The sequence below is a fragment of the Tachysurus vachellii genome, chromosome 13, assembly GCF_030014155.1.
Source record: "Tachysurus vachellii isolate PV-2020 chromosome 13, HZAU_Pvac_v1, whole genome shotgun sequence".
Taxonomy (NCBI): Eukaryota; Metazoa; Chordata; class Actinopteri; order Siluriformes; family Bagridae; genus Tachysurus; species Tachysurus vachellii.
In genome coordinates this window covers 15,184,083-15,199,548 of record NC_083472.1, presented here as the reverse complement: position 1 = coordinate 15,199,548, position 15,466 = coordinate 15,184,083, and the positions used below count along the sequence as shown (strand labels likewise).

Here is a 15,466-nt window from a genome sequence, read left to right as displayed (position 1 = left end):
GATCGAAGTCAAATCGGATCAGAACAGACACAGATAACAACACCTCAGACTTGCTAAACACTCCTTCTGACTGTAAAATTCATTCATTCATTCATTCATTCATCATTCATTCATCTTCTACCGCTTATCCGAACTACCTCGGGTCACGGGGAGCTCAGGCGTCATCGGGCATCCAGGCAGGATACACCCTGGACGGAGTGCCAAACCATCGCAGGGCACACACACACTCATTCACTCACGCAATCACACACTAGGGACAATTTTCCAGAGATGCCAATCAACCTACCATGCATGTCTTTGGACCGGGGGAGGAAACCGGAGTACCCGGAGGAAACCCCCGAGGCACAGGGAGAACATGCAAACTCCACACACACAAGGTGGAGGCGGGAATCGAACCCCGATCCTGGAGGTGTGAAGCGAACGTGCTAACCAATAAGCCACCGTGCCCCCCTTGACTGTAAAATGCTAGATATATTCATACTGGTTTTTACACAATGTATGTATATATAGACATTATTGATTACCAACGAGTCAGTGACCGCTACTCAGATGTGTGCATATATCGGATGAAAACAACAACGTTATTACTATTTCTTACGATAAGCCGCACTATGTTGCACTCATCAAGAACCATATTACCGATATCGTGATCGAAGTCGAATCGGATCAGAAAAGGACACAGTTAACAACACCTCAGACTCGCTAAACACTCCTTCTGACTGTAAAATGATATATAGGGGATTATGAACAAAATGCAAACTCAGCATAAGGACGGGCCAAGGAGTTCTTCGTGGCCAGAAACTGGGACGATTACTTGGATTTGAACCACACTTTTTTACACCTTGCCTGTAAAATTGTGAACGCTGATGGTACCAACATAGCTGATAATGCAAAGGTGGGGGTTGTTAACTACCCTATAGCATCTCTTTTTTCACAATTCGATGTCATGCTAGGGGATGGTCTTATTTCTGAATCTAGCTCAGTTCAAGTCTAGCATATGCTGTAGTGAAAATACAGATGAATATGTTAGCATTCCCCAGTTTAATCAGTCTATCAACCGCATAAAGCCACTGCGCAAGTGCGACCTCATTCGACAAAAATAAAGTCTTAACGTTGTAAATATCCAAGAAAATAAAGTTTAAAAATTCTACAGGATATTTGTCATGTTTGATCTGTCTGGTTTTTGACACATCTTGCTCCAGAAATAAATTTTGATCTAGTTTAACCAGAGATCTTTTGGCGAGGTTAACGGTGATATGTTTTTGTTCCAATTTGATTCCCGAATTACGCTCATAATTTTGAATGTATTCACGTTTTGTGGTTTCATCAACTACCCAGGACAGATATCCCGAACTTCCCTGTTTGGTCTTGAGGGACATTTTAATGTAGGCTGTAAAGAGATTGTTAGAACTATTAGGAAAATGGCAGACTTCAAATACTTTTAAATTTTTGTAACCTTTTTCAACAGCCTTTGCTATTTTGATAGAGGCCCACGTCCCGTTAGAGCTTGAGCCTGTTTTGAAGGATTACAATGCTTTTGTTGTTGCTCGCTGCATGTTCTGCGCAGAGGGAAAAGCCTCATTAATGCCCCAGCAGTATCCTAGGTGCTTGTCAATGACATCTTGTGGGATATGCTCAACCATTTCATCTTTGTGTATCTGGATCTACTTATTATAAGATCTACTTATCTTTTCCTGTATGAATGAGGAACACACCCATCATATTCCATACTGTGCTTCGTAGGCTACAAAAGATAATGTGTGCAGACAAAGGTGCATTTTATGTGACCAAACCTACCTTCCTGGGTTTTATTATGGCAGCAGGGAGAGTTCAAATGGACCCTGACAGAATAAAGACTAAATCAGATAAATCGTCTTAATTCAATGATTGCAACCTAAAGTTCCAAAATTGAGTAGGTAAGAGAGGACTTGTGAATCATTCAGTAAAAATGTTTCCCCATAATCTTGATCCATGTAGTTTAAAATTAACTAAGATTACTTTGGAATAATTTACTATGTGTGGGAAACATTGCTGTGGATGTAAGCACAGGCTAGGATCTGATTCATGACGCAGTGTCTTCAGCAGGAAGGAATTAATGTTGTCTCAGAAATTAACAAGAAATCACCCTGACCTATTAGTTTCTTGTAGAAAGGGCTTTATTTACTGTTCAGTATTATTTACTGTTCAGTGTCACTTAAATGAGGATGGGTTTCCTTTTGAGCCTGGTTCCTCTCAAGGTTTATTTCTTAGGGAGTTTTTCCTTGCCACTGTCACCTTAGCCTTGGTCATTAGGGATAAAATTTAGAGTTAAATAATAACTTAATTTTAAACTTTTTTTTTTTCTGTTTTTATACTTCTATAAACCTGCTTTTAGACAATGCCAATTGTTAAAAGTGCTATACAAATAAATTGAAATTGGGAATCTTCTATATTGTTGCCCAGTGTTGCCATCCCTCAGTTAGTTAACAAATTGGAAATGAACTCTGCGAATTTCTCCATAATTTAATCACACAGCTGTAACTCATGATTGATAGTGCAGATTCACACAAAAGTCTAAGTGAGCTGAAATTTGTTATAGGGCATCTATTACCTACTGCATAAGTGAGTTTTGGATGGTGATTTCATGAATGAAATGAACATGGCTGCCACTGGAATATCAGTTTTAAGCAGTCATATGACAAGGTTCATTTCTGATTCTTCTATTTATGTTTGTGCACCAAAGCCAAGCATCTCTCAGAAAAAAGTTGTACATTTTATTTTTAACATAATTATTTTGCTGAAATCATTTTGTTTTCAAAACAATTGTTTTCTTCTCTTCACTAGTTTAGTTTTGAACTGCTCAGGAAATAAATTTCTCTAATACATAAGAAGGCATATGTATTTGAACAAAGGGTGAAAGCCATGTTTAATAACAAGGTGTCTGCAAGTCCAAATAGATTTCTAAGGTATAGAATTTGCATCATTCTCTTAATATTCTATGTGATTTTTAATCCTAAAAATCCTGGTCACCAATACAATCATTCACTTTTTAAGCAGGTATTTAAAAAAATTATCACTGACCGATTGTTTCTAAACACAAGTATTCTAATTTATGATTTCTTTAATGTTTGAAGTCATTTAAGGAGTGCTTCAACCCTACAGATCACCACAAGTGACTATACATAGAGTTTCAAAGGTTCTTGATCCCTGTTATAATTTTTGATATAATTACACTATCACTGAAAAAGCTTTTGAGCCACATAAAAGAATGTAAACATAATTGTTCATTTAGAAAATTCATGAAACCACACCTAATTGTTCTTGAAGAAGTACACCATGGAATATTTTACACACAAAAAACTCTTTGTTGTAAAAAGGGTAGCACATGTGTAATAGCATAGAACACAGAACATGTGTATAAATAAGGAGTCCATAATTAAAATATGCAGATAGGGAGATTCATGATATGGAACTGCGTCTGTACAAGCAGTGTACTGGGGCATATCAGGCTGATTGGAGGGAGGCAGAAGGTCATATTATAGAAGAATTTTATCTCATTGATCAAGAATTCTGGAAAGCAGATGGACCACAATCATACAGCAAGAATAAATCTAAAAAGGTCTAAAGGTCTATTTACTTCTATCTCATTGAAAATATATGGAGGATTTTTGCTCAATTCCATGTCTTCCATTTTCCCCTTTGGGGAACGTTTGGCATTAGAAAGACTTTGCAAAAAAGGATTAACATTGTTGATTTTTTTTGTGTTTAAATGCTTAATCAGTTTAGGGGAACTGCCTAGACTTGCAGTCAACCAGTGATTCTTTAAAATGTCTTTAATATGTCTCATTACTGTAGGGTGGGCTGAGGAACAGCAAGCATGAGTCTACACTGTCATCACAGGAATATGTGCATGAGCTGCGCTCTGGCATTACTGAGGAGAAGTTGCTGAACTGCCTTGAGTCTCTGCGTGTGTCTCTAACTAGCAATCCTGTCAGGTCAGTAAGTTCTTTGCTAGTAGTCAATAATTACACTTCTTCACGTCTATGTCTTTACTAGGGTCGGTTCCAAACGCAGTTCCGATGTGATGACGGGCAAAGCCCTGGGAGCGGTCACTTTAAATAGCCATGTCTTACCTCACGAATATTAATTGTTTATACTGTTTACAGTCACGCAAATTAACGCAGCTTACCACAGAAATCAGTCACTCGTGCTGCTGTGCTGAGGTACGTTTTGTCTAAAAAAAAGTCTAAAGTGTGGATTTCTTTTCCAAAGCTACAACAATGAAGCAAAGTGTAACACGTGTGAAAAAATGATATCCTGCAGTGTTTTTGAATGTTTGAGAACTACTGCCCTTAATAACGTCCTATGAAGACACTTTTTTACCACCACATACTTTGTGGTGGTAGGAGAAGAGAGAAGCTTTTCCTATTCTTTACAACCTGTCCACAATGTACATGTGTGTGCAAGCCTCCTCTACCCCCTCTGAGAGGGTTTTCTCCACAGCTGGAGATACAATAAGCCAGGAAAGGTCTCGTCTTCTCCCAGATTTTTCTTCAGAAAAATTGCTAACTGTTTTGCTAAGTTGTAATTTTGAATGTTAAATTTGATGTTGGATTTATTTAAATTGATATGAATTGAAATGGTTCTCCCCGTGCCTCGGGGGTTTCCTCCGGGTACTCCGGTTTCCTCCCCCGGTCCAAAGACATGCATGGTTGATTGGCATCTCTGGAAAATTGTCCGTAGTGTGTGAGCGTGTGAGTGAATGAGTGTGTGTGTGTGCCCTGCGATGGGTTGGCACTCCATCCAGGGTGTATCCTGCCTTGATGCCCGATGACGCCTGAGATAGGCACAGGCTCCCCGTGACCCGAGGTAGTTCGGATAAGCGGTAGAAAATGAATGAATGAATGAATGAATTGAAATGCTCTGTTTAAAATATTTAAAGAGTGATTAATAAACACAAATGGAATTGTTTAAGTATTGTGCATTATTTTTCACATTTCTTTTATTATGGAATCGGAATCAGAACCAGGAATCGTAAGGCAGAACTGGAACCGGAATCGGAACTGAAAAATTTCTCTTGATACCCAACCCTAGTTTTTACCCACTGAGAGGAGTAAAAAATGTCTGTCTGTCTGTCTGTCTCTAATAATCATCAATTTTATATGCAGGTTGAAACACACTCATTAACCTAAACAGAAAGAGACTAGATTGAGCACAGCAACAAGACACAAGGTAGTTATTCTGTAGTTATAGTCTCCCAGCCAAAAGTTTCAAAGCAAAGGGGTTTCAAAATGTGCTGTTCAAGCTATTAAGAAACTAAAAGAAATGTCCAATGTTGTGGACTGTACATGCAGTTGTTGGCCAAAGAAACTTAAGGCTGCAGATGAAACACTTAATATACTTACATCCTTTCGACATCAGATGTCCAGCAGTGCCAACAAAACTGGTAGAATCCAGTGGGCCCCAAGTACACTCATCTACTGTCCAGAAAAGTCTGGCCAGAAGTGGGCTTCATGGATGAACTGCTGCCAAAAAGCCATATCTCCGATGTTGAAACAAGGCTAAGTGACTCAACTATTCAAAAGGCACAGTAGGTGGTCTGGACTGATGAGTTTAAAAATTTGAAACAATCGTCTGTACTAGGAAGCAAGTTGATTTCCATTCGCCTGGAGAGCTGTACAATATGTCTGCAGGCAACAGTGAGGTTGGAGATTTGGTTAGGATCAGTGGTGTCCTCAATTTTGGGAAATAAAGGCAGGTACTCATCCTTCATTCAGCACCATCCGAGAGGCATCTGATTAGCCCCAAATTTATTTTGCAGCATGACCCCAAACATACAGCAAAGTTCATTAAGGACATCTTCAGCATAGAAAAGAAGAAGGAGTCCTGACACCATACGACTGGTTGGAGTCTTGTCACCCAGTGTGCACTCTGCTGGGGATTGATTTGCATGGACAGCCAGTGACTCATTAGATTGCTGAGGTTGGGCCCACCTGGAGATTGTCACCTTCTTTACACCACATTTGTTTTAGCCTGCTTTATGTTTGGGTCTTCATCAGTGATAATTTGAAGACTTCAAAAGTGAGTTTATTATTGCCACCTTTGCCTACGGCTTGCTTATTAGGGATTGATGTTAGAGATTTCTGTTTCTATACTTTTTTAAATCTGCTTTGAGACAATGTGAAATGTTAAAAGTGCTATACAAATAAATTGAATTGAATTGAAGGCGTCCTGGATGTGATGCTTGGCCCAGACAAAGCTCTGATCTCATCATCATTGAGACTGTCTGGAATTTCATGAAGAGACAAAGTTTTGAGGCAAACTATATCTAGTGGTTATTTCCCCAAGATTGGAACAACCTACTTAACCTAGTTTCAAAGGCAAAGGGTGGCCTTTTAGCCTCACCTTGTAGTGACATTTGTCCTCACAAAAGCTTCATCAGTTTTTCAGGCCTTTGTTAAAGAAATATTCAACTACTTGGTAAACCTCTACATGATACTGTAGATGATCCCTTGATTTATTCGACGACCCAAAATCAAGTCATCAGCCAAGTCAGAGAAGTACTCACTCACCTTCTCCAGCATTGTCTGTTTATCAAAGCAGAGAAGTGTGAATTGCACCAGAAAGTTATTACTTTTCTTGGCTACATGATCAGAGACAAGGGAGTAGAAATAGACTCTGCAAGGTAACGGCAGTAAAATAATGGCTAATCCCCAGCAGTTTCAAGGAATTACAAAGGCTTTTGGGATTTGCAAACTTTTACCGACACTTCATCCAGAATTACAGCTGGGTCACTGCTCCTCTCAATGCCCTGCTAGGAGGCAAGCCCATGAAGTTCCAGTGGGCAGAGGTCACACAAATAGCTTTCGAACACTTGGCACCCATCTTACTCCATCCCGGCCTCAACCTCCTCTTTACTGTGGAGGACTAGTGGTCTCTCAGAGGGATGGGAACCCTGTTCTTTTGCCCATTCTTTTCATAAAAACTAACTTCAGTTGAGGAGAATTATGTCATGGGAAATCACAAGGTACTATCTATAAAGGAGGCTCTCAAAGAATAGAGGCACTGTCTGGAGGGGGCACAATATCCGTTCATCATGGACCATAAGAACCTAGAATGCCTAAAAGCAGCCACCAAACATGTCAACTCCTGCTAAGCATGCTGGACATTGTTGTTCTCATGTTTCAACTGTACTGTCACCTACACCAGGTTCCAAACACAGGAAAGCAGATATCCTCTCCCGAAGACATGATTCCTTCACCCATCATACCTCCATCAGTAATAATAGCCCTGGTGCACTGAGACAAGATGGAGGACATCCTGCACACCCAGAACAATGAAGCTCCTCCCCCAGAATGCCAAATGTATGTTCCCACACCCCTACGGCAAAGAACTATATAGTGCGTCCACACAGCCCTCAGCTCAGGTCACCCAGACATACAACTAATGACACAACTGGTACAGAACACCAGGTGGCCAACTTGACAGGACAACCGGTGTCAGAAGGTATTTGAAGGAGTGCCTGGGGGACTGTTAGACCCCATCCCAATGCCCTGCTGGCAATGGTGACACATCGGAATTAAATCTGACCTGCTCTCATTGTTACACATATTGTGAGTATGTGACAGCAGTGCCCACACTGAGGCATCCATTGTCACTATAAATCAGTCAGTCTTTGAGTGTTAAAGTTAATGAACTGAAACTGCAATAGTGTTTGATTTCATAGGTAACTGAATTTGAATTACTTTTCCCAATTTAGGTTAGCGTCAGTTATGTGGAATAACTGTCCAACCTCATTCAAAACAGGCATCTGTTAAGTAAACTCCTACAATAGATTTTGATTGTGTTCTTTGCTTGTTTTCATTTATTTTTAGCTGGGTGAATAATTTTGGCCATGAGGGTCTTGGACTGCTTTTGGATGTACTAGAGAAGCTTCTTGACAAGAAACAGTAAGTTTGATTATTTTGTGAATATTTTGTGCCATTTTAAGTGCAGAACTATTGGTCATTTGTGTTTTATGTCACTTTTTGCAGACAAGATGTCATTGACAAGAAGAATCAACACAAACTAATCCAGTGCCTCAAAGCCTTCATGAACAATAAGGTGTGCAAAATAGTTGAACAAAAAGCTTAAGGTTTATAAAAGAGCAGGCAAAGTAGCAGGGACAGATATGTGTAGATGGATTATATTCAGTTTGGGGAAAGGCCAAGCATGAAGATAAATTTGTGAAAATGGGGAACTTTCATATAATCTAGAAAACTTGCCCTTAAGCCTAAAAAAGGTAAAAAGTTAAATAAATCCTTACTTTTGTGCTATTCATGCTAGATGCATTTTCAGGGATTATTGTCTAGTATATGGTGTCTAAATTAAAAGGCCCATAACTGGATATTTGCCAATAGTTCTAGATATAGTTTTTTTTAGTAGCTAGGAGTATATAGGAGCTAGGAGCATGAAGGAACTTAAACTTTCTGAAGATTATTGAAATGGATTAGTGTGAAAAGTGTTAAAAAGCAATTTCAGAGCTCTGGGCCTTATGCAGGAATTCATGTAATAGCCCAGAATATAAGGAACTAAGGAAATCTAAGGAAACCCAAACCTCTTCGGATAATGCTTTGTTCACTGATGCGTTGACGACATTTAGGTTGCTGAGAATTGATTCTGCATGATCAGAGGTCAGTTCATAATTATTCAACCCTTGCCGAATACTGATACTTAGTTTAAGTGTGAACCCTGAGAATGAGATCGTCGAGGAACGAGGTGTCTTCATGGACAAAATTTAGACCTAAACGCAGGGATAGCTAAAAACACTATTTATTAAACCTAACCTAGAAATACAACACAAACAAAACCAGAAACACTGGGAAAAAGAACACCAAAACAAGGTGGGGGGAGCAATTTCCCCCACGGATGAAAAGTGAGGCGGCATCCTCCACATGAAACAGGAAGTAAAGCGGCATCCCCCACAGTAACAGGTGCGGGGCAATGTCGCAGGGCACCAAAAAAACAACAAAAGGGCAAATCAGGCTGGTGACATGCTCTGCCAGCAAGAAGTGAGGGTTCGTTCTCCGTGGGAAACAGGAAGCAGAGTTCTGTCCCCGACCAGAACAGATGTGGTGCGGTGTCCACAAAAAAGTCCAGGAAATTTTTTTTGTTTACAGTTCAAAAAGGGCAGAAAATATAATTTTAAAAATTCTCCGCCGATTATCTGGTGCCAGGCTAGACGGTATCCTGCTGGGTCTGTGAGTCACGGAACCCTACTGTCAGGCAATGGGGGTGTTTTCATGGATAAAATTCATACCCAAATGCAGGGATAGCTAAAAACACAATATATTAAACATAAACTTGAAACAGAACACAAACAAAACCGGGAAACACTGAGAAAAAGAAAACTGAAACTCAAAAAACAAACCAAGCACACGAAGACAATACAAAGACGAGCATTCAGATAAATAGGGAAGACAATTACACACACAAGGAACAGGTGTGCTGAGGCAGAAAGGAATAGACAAGGGCGTGGCAGACACAAGAACACGAGACGTAAACAAAAAACACATGGCAAAAGTCCGGGCTAGATCCTGACAGAGATTGGGCAGCGGCTGTTTAGGACAAGGAGGTTCAGGTACGTATTTTATACAGTTATTTCTATCAGTTGATCCACAAATTGTTTTAGGACCCAACTGGTGGACACAATGTCTCCATTCAGATTTTTCAACTTTTTCAGGGCTCTGACTCTTGAGGCGATATTCGGGAGGGACTCAATCCTACTGTCCAGGCTGATTTTGCCTGCAGGGAGGAAAAAAACAACCCTAGACCAGTATAATCATGATGCCCATTTGTCTGGACAACCTGATCTGTAATTGCTCTCATACACAAGGACACTGCTGGTCCTGCTAGCCCCATAAGTACTTTGAACCATGCAAATTGGCCAGACTAGGGTTTTCCCTCAGGAATGGCAACGGCGTTTACGCCTCTAGTTATGCTTTTACTGTGACCAGGCAGGACACCAATGCGAAGCCTGTCTGAAGAAGCCTACCCTATATGCTCACAGAACTGTCCTCTCAGTTTTCAATTGCAAATGAAATTCTACCCACCATGTCATAGCCCTAATAGATTCTCCTCCATCAATATCATTCACTGCAAGGACTACCCCATGCACCTTTCCCCTGAAGATCATGGCAGTGGATAACCAACCTATTTGAGATGTCCTTATCACTCACCAGACCACACCCATCACACTACAAATTGGGCTAAGGGACCATAACCCATATCATATAATGGCCTTGTAAGGAACTTATCCACTGGTTCCCCCACTATCTGAGCCAGTGACTCAAATGACCCTTCGGACTCCCATATCAGACCATGTTGATCAAGAGCCTCAGGACCACAAAGACCATAGCCATACTACTAGAATTTAATGACCTGGTGGAAGTGTTCAGTAAAGAGCTTGCTCCCCAAGTTCTCCCCTATCGACCAATGCACTGCACTATTGGTATGCTCCCAAATACCTCTCCCCCAAAAAGCCGGATTTACCCATTCTCTACACCTGAGATTAAAGCCATGGAGATTTACATAGAGGAAGTGCAAGCAGCAGGGTTTTTAAAAAGTATGGCAGACAGATCCTGTTTCGGTCATTTGATATATCGATCAAGAAGTGCATACAACCTAATCCAGATTCAAGAGTGGGATGAATGGAATTCCTGACTACAGGAGAATACCTTGTGATGCCATATGGCTTAGCTAACATACCTGCACTTTCAATTATTTGCCAAAGAAATCCTCAAGGACATTCTGAACTCCTATGCAATTGTATACTTTGAAGACATTCTCATTTACTCACTTACTTGTGAATCTGACGTGTGCCTAGTTCTATGCAGACTCTTGCAGCATCACCTGCATGATCGTGTTCCATGGCACAATAACTGCCAGCCCCACCCAGTAAGAAGGACTTGCAAAGGTCTCTCAGCTTTTCAAACTTTTACTGAAGGTTCCAACACAACTATAGCTCTGTTGCTGTTTGTGTCCCTACTTTGTGGAAAATCCTGCAAACGCCACTGGTCAAAGGCAGTGCAAGAAACCTTATACCGACTCAAGCAATACAACTGCCCTATCTTTTGACATCTTGACCATTCCATTGTTATCTGCCACTGTGTATGCCCTTTTTCTATGTTGTTTTTTTTTTTATTTTTCATTCTTTGGATTTGCACTTTGTTTGTTTTGTTTGAAGCGATGAATGATGGTTTATGATCCTTTTGCATGTTTTTCCTGACACTGATATCGCTCTTGTTTTGGACTGTTTGCCATTAACTATATTAAAGTGCTTTGCTAGACTGCTTATAGATTCTGCCTCCTCCTTACACATTCGTGCCATATGGTATGCTTTATTAAAATATGACGTATTATTAAAATTTAGGTTAGATTATGAATAACCAGCATTAACTTATGAGTAACATTTATGCTACCTACAATTTGAAATGCATTACTTGTTCATTGTGCTTATTGAATTTTTTTAAGTGATTCTCTTCTAATAAAGTTAAAACAAGTTTTTTTTTTTGTTTGTTTGTTTTTATTACATTTTTTAGTATGGCCTGCAAAGGATACTAGGAGATGTGCGAAGCCTTCTACTTCTAGCCAGGGCTATTGATCCCAAGCAGCCAAATATGATGACAGAGATTGTGAAAATCCTCTCTGCAGTCTGCATTATCGGAGAAGATAATATGTAAGTTTATTGTGTTGTTCCATTGTTATCTGATATGTTATTATAAATGCAGAAAAGCCACAGACAGTTTTGTTTTGCAACATTGTTTTATTGGATATTATTGTTGTAAAATAAAAATAAAATCCTAAAAATGCAATAAAGTAGAACTATTACTGAGAAGTGAATGAAGAATAAATAGCCATGCATAATGAGAATTGGCCTAAAAAATTTTGGTAAAAAATTATTCTATATAACCAATTTTTGCTCATGGTCTTCTTCTTTAGACAAACATCTAATGTTGCATCTTTTAATGTATTTTTTTTATTTATTTTGCCTTTTTTAGTCTGGATAAGATCCTGGCAGCCATGAGTATTGCAGCCGAGACAAATAACAGAGAGAGATTTGCTTCAATAGTAGAGGGTCTGGAGAACCATGAAGCTCAACAGCTTCAGGTCAGATGAATGCCCAATACAAGAAAATAACCTCTCAACTTGACACCTTCTCCCACACAACTTCCACTTTCAGCCATAATTAGTTATTTAGCCATAAGTTATTTAAAAAATGTAAAAATGTTTTAATTAATTAATAGTTTTGACTGCATTTAGTCTATATATTATGTGAGTATCTGCCATGAAAGTCAATTCGAATTATTAATCTTTACATACTAAATGCATAAGCATTCAGCAGCCCCACTCTGGTATACTGCTTTATTACAGTATTTATATTATTTATTTAGTATTATTTTTAAATAGTATTTATATCTAAGGCTTGGCAGATCTAGCAGCACAGAAATTTAACAAGTGGCAATACACATACAGCATTGGGTGTGGCTGAAACACCTCAACTCAATAATTAGGATGGGTGTCCACGTACTTTTGGCCACATAGTGTTGTGTATGTATTCTGCATCTCTTGTCACATGTTAAATAAGAAATGGCAATGATGCAGAGTTTCACATCAAAATTTCATTTAAATTTTTTTTTTTTTAAATTCCTTTACTGTTCAAGGCCATCTGTGACCCTGTTCCAACATACAGCAAGCACCGGTTTGGATTTTCAGTGAAGAAGTTTCTTTAAAGAAAGCCTAAGTTCACATAATTGTAATGTGAATTAAAACACTTTTAAACATATTAATTTGTGATGGAGTACAATGTCTGGGTTATAATGTCATTAATTTTTTCCTGTTGAATGAATATTAATCAGTTTTCTATGTTAATCAAGTTTGGAAAAAGCTTCATATTCTAGGCCAATGAACTAAACATTTGATAGATATTTATATATAATATCTAAATATGATATTCTAAATATGATATCTAAAATTTATATAACTACATTCTAACTACAGTGTCAAATAGTGTCAAATTATTTAAATATAAAGGGCAATAACTAAGTTAAAATAATATACATGAAAAACATGATGAAGCCAATGCTATAAATTAAGACCATTTCTCATTTAAGAAGAAAATAATATATATAAAAAAACTTTTCTCTAATTTGGCTGATACACTTTGAAATATTATACTATATGTATATTGCTAGTGATGTAAGTCAATGTAGTTTTGTGATGTAAACCTTTCTGTTAATTTACGAATGATTGGCATTCATAAACATACACATGATTAAGAAGACATTCAGCTTTTTGCAATTTTTGTAACGATGAAAAACTTTAGTCGGTTTTTCTACACATTACTAAAAGAATAATTAATGAGGCATTATTCTGTCCCAGCAGCACCTCCTTTGTTAAATTATTTATCTGTTTATTCTGAGCAATGTCTGAGGCTTATATAGTGGTTTTTTAAAATGTGTTTAGACCTTGTCTGTGTTTCTGTGTGTGTGCGTGTATATGTGTGTGTTCTGAACACAGACAGCCTGCATGCAATTAATCAATGCCCTAGTCACATCTCCGGACGATCTGGACTTCAGAATCCATTTACGGAATGAGTTTCTGCGCTGTGGCTTGAAGAAGATCCTGCCAGTGAGTTGTGGTTTTTTTCAATGTAATTTCTTCAAGCAGACTTCCCCTTTCTCATTATATAGAACATTTATAGAGAGCTATAAACTGCAAATACAAGAATGATTAATGAACTTTCTGCCTCGTTTGCTTTACATTGTATGTTCTGTTGTTCTGACACACGGTTGTTCAGTTTTGTCACAAAATAAACCTTTGCCAGGTTGCACCTTGAGCCATGTTCTTTTATACTTACTTAATTATTTATGTATCATGGTGGTTGTGAGTTGTTTTTTTTCTGTTGATATTTTTAATAATAATTTGTATTTTAAATGAGCATAATAAGTTTCCATTTTTTTTCTTTTAGAAATATCAGACTTAGATAAAGACTTAGTTATATTTGATGTAGAGTTCCTCTGTGATGCCCACATTTTACTGCAAAGGTTACATTTTACTGCAGGTATACTCCACTTCCACTGATTGATATCCTGCAGGTGTTCCATTCTCTCCTTGGGCATACAAAAAATGATAGAGTAGTGCTGAAGCATAGGAGACATAAAACAGTTAATAGTATAATAATAATAATAATAATAATAATAATAATAATAATAATAATAATAATAATCATAATACAAATAATATTATTAATAATTAATTAATAATAATTTAATTAGATCCAAGTGACAAAATATGGAATGGAGATATAGGTAACCACCTATTTAGTGATATAGTTGTTTCTTTAATGATCTTTTATACTCATTTTCTCATTTTCTCTGATGACAGGAGTTGAAGGAAACAGAAGAATTAGACATTCAGCTGAAAGTGTTCAATGAGAATAAGGAGGAGGATTCTATTGAGCTGTCTCATCGGCTGGATGACATGCGTACAGAGATGGAATATCCTTTTCACAGCAATTTCTTTTCCATGAACATCAGCTATATAGTGAGATGTTCTGCTCTCTAAGCATTGTAACCTGGACAAAGCCTAGAGTGCCTGTCATTTTATTTCACAGCTTCTGATAACTTCTTATGTGGTCATGTATATTTACTATTTTTATCAAAATGAAAATTAGAAAATTTCATAAGACCATTAAAAAAACATTTTTAGTGAGTTGTTGGCCTTCCGGAAATTATGTTCATGAGATTATGACATTGCACCCCAAATCATCACAGACTGTGGAGTCTTAACACTGGACTTCAAGCAACTTGGGCTATGATCTTCTCCATCATTACTCCAAACTCTATGACCTTTTTTCCAAATGAAATACAAAACTTGCTCTCATCTGAAAAGAGGACTTCAGACCACTGGGCAACAGTCCAGTTCTTCTCCTTAGCCCAGCTAAGACGCCTCTGACGTTGTCGGTGGTTCAGAAGAGTCTTAACACGGAGTTATACGACAGTGGTAAGACGCCTCTGACGTTGCCGGTGGTTCAGAAGAGTTTTAACACGGAGTTATACGACAGTGGTAGCCAAATTCCTTGACACGTCTGTGTGTGGTGGCTCTTGATGCCTTGACTCCAGCCTCAGTCCATTCCTTGTGAAGTTCATAATACAGGAGTTTCACTGTTTGAGTTGAATTACTGAAATAAATGAACTTTTCCACAACATTCTAGTTTACTGAGATGCACCTGTATAGTTGTTGCAGTACACAGTGAAATGAGACAACGTTTCTCCAAACAAAGACAGAGCTTTCCTCAGCCTTTGTAAGAAGTTGAGACACTGCATTGGCATGCTGGGATTTCTTGGTGATGGAGCTGGTTTTGAGTGACCAGGTGAAGTTCTCCACTAGATGAACACCAAGACATTTGGTGCTCTTTATGATATCTTCAGATGATCTGTCTGTTCAT

At 38.4% G+C, this 15,466-nt stretch overlaps 1 protein-coding gene across 4 annotated transcripts in view; it reads left to right on the top strand.

The window, feature by feature from the left end:
* Positions 1 to 15,466, top strand: part of diaph2 (diaphanous-related formin 2) — a 206,663-nt gene that overhangs the window by 52,764 nt on the left and 138,433 nt on the right. For all 4 annotated transcript variants that reach the window (XM_060885395.1, XM_060885394.1, XM_060885393.1 and 1 more), the window contains 7 exons: positions 3,835 to 3,974; positions 7,854 to 7,928; positions 8,013 to 8,082; positions 11,559 to 11,695; positions 12,018 to 12,126; positions 13,537 to 13,647; positions 14,404 to 14,516. In XM_060885395.1, the coding sequence (XP_060741378.1) occupies positions 3,835 to 3,974; positions 7,854 to 7,928; positions 8,013 to 8,082; positions 11,559 to 11,695; positions 12,018 to 12,126; positions 13,537 to 13,647; positions 14,404 to 14,516 (755 nt within the window). The remainder of the gene's footprint in view (positions 1 to 3,834; positions 3,975 to 7,853; positions 7,929 to 8,012; positions 8,083 to 11,558; positions 11,696 to 12,017; positions 12,127 to 13,536; positions 13,648 to 14,403; positions 14,517 to 15,466) is intronic.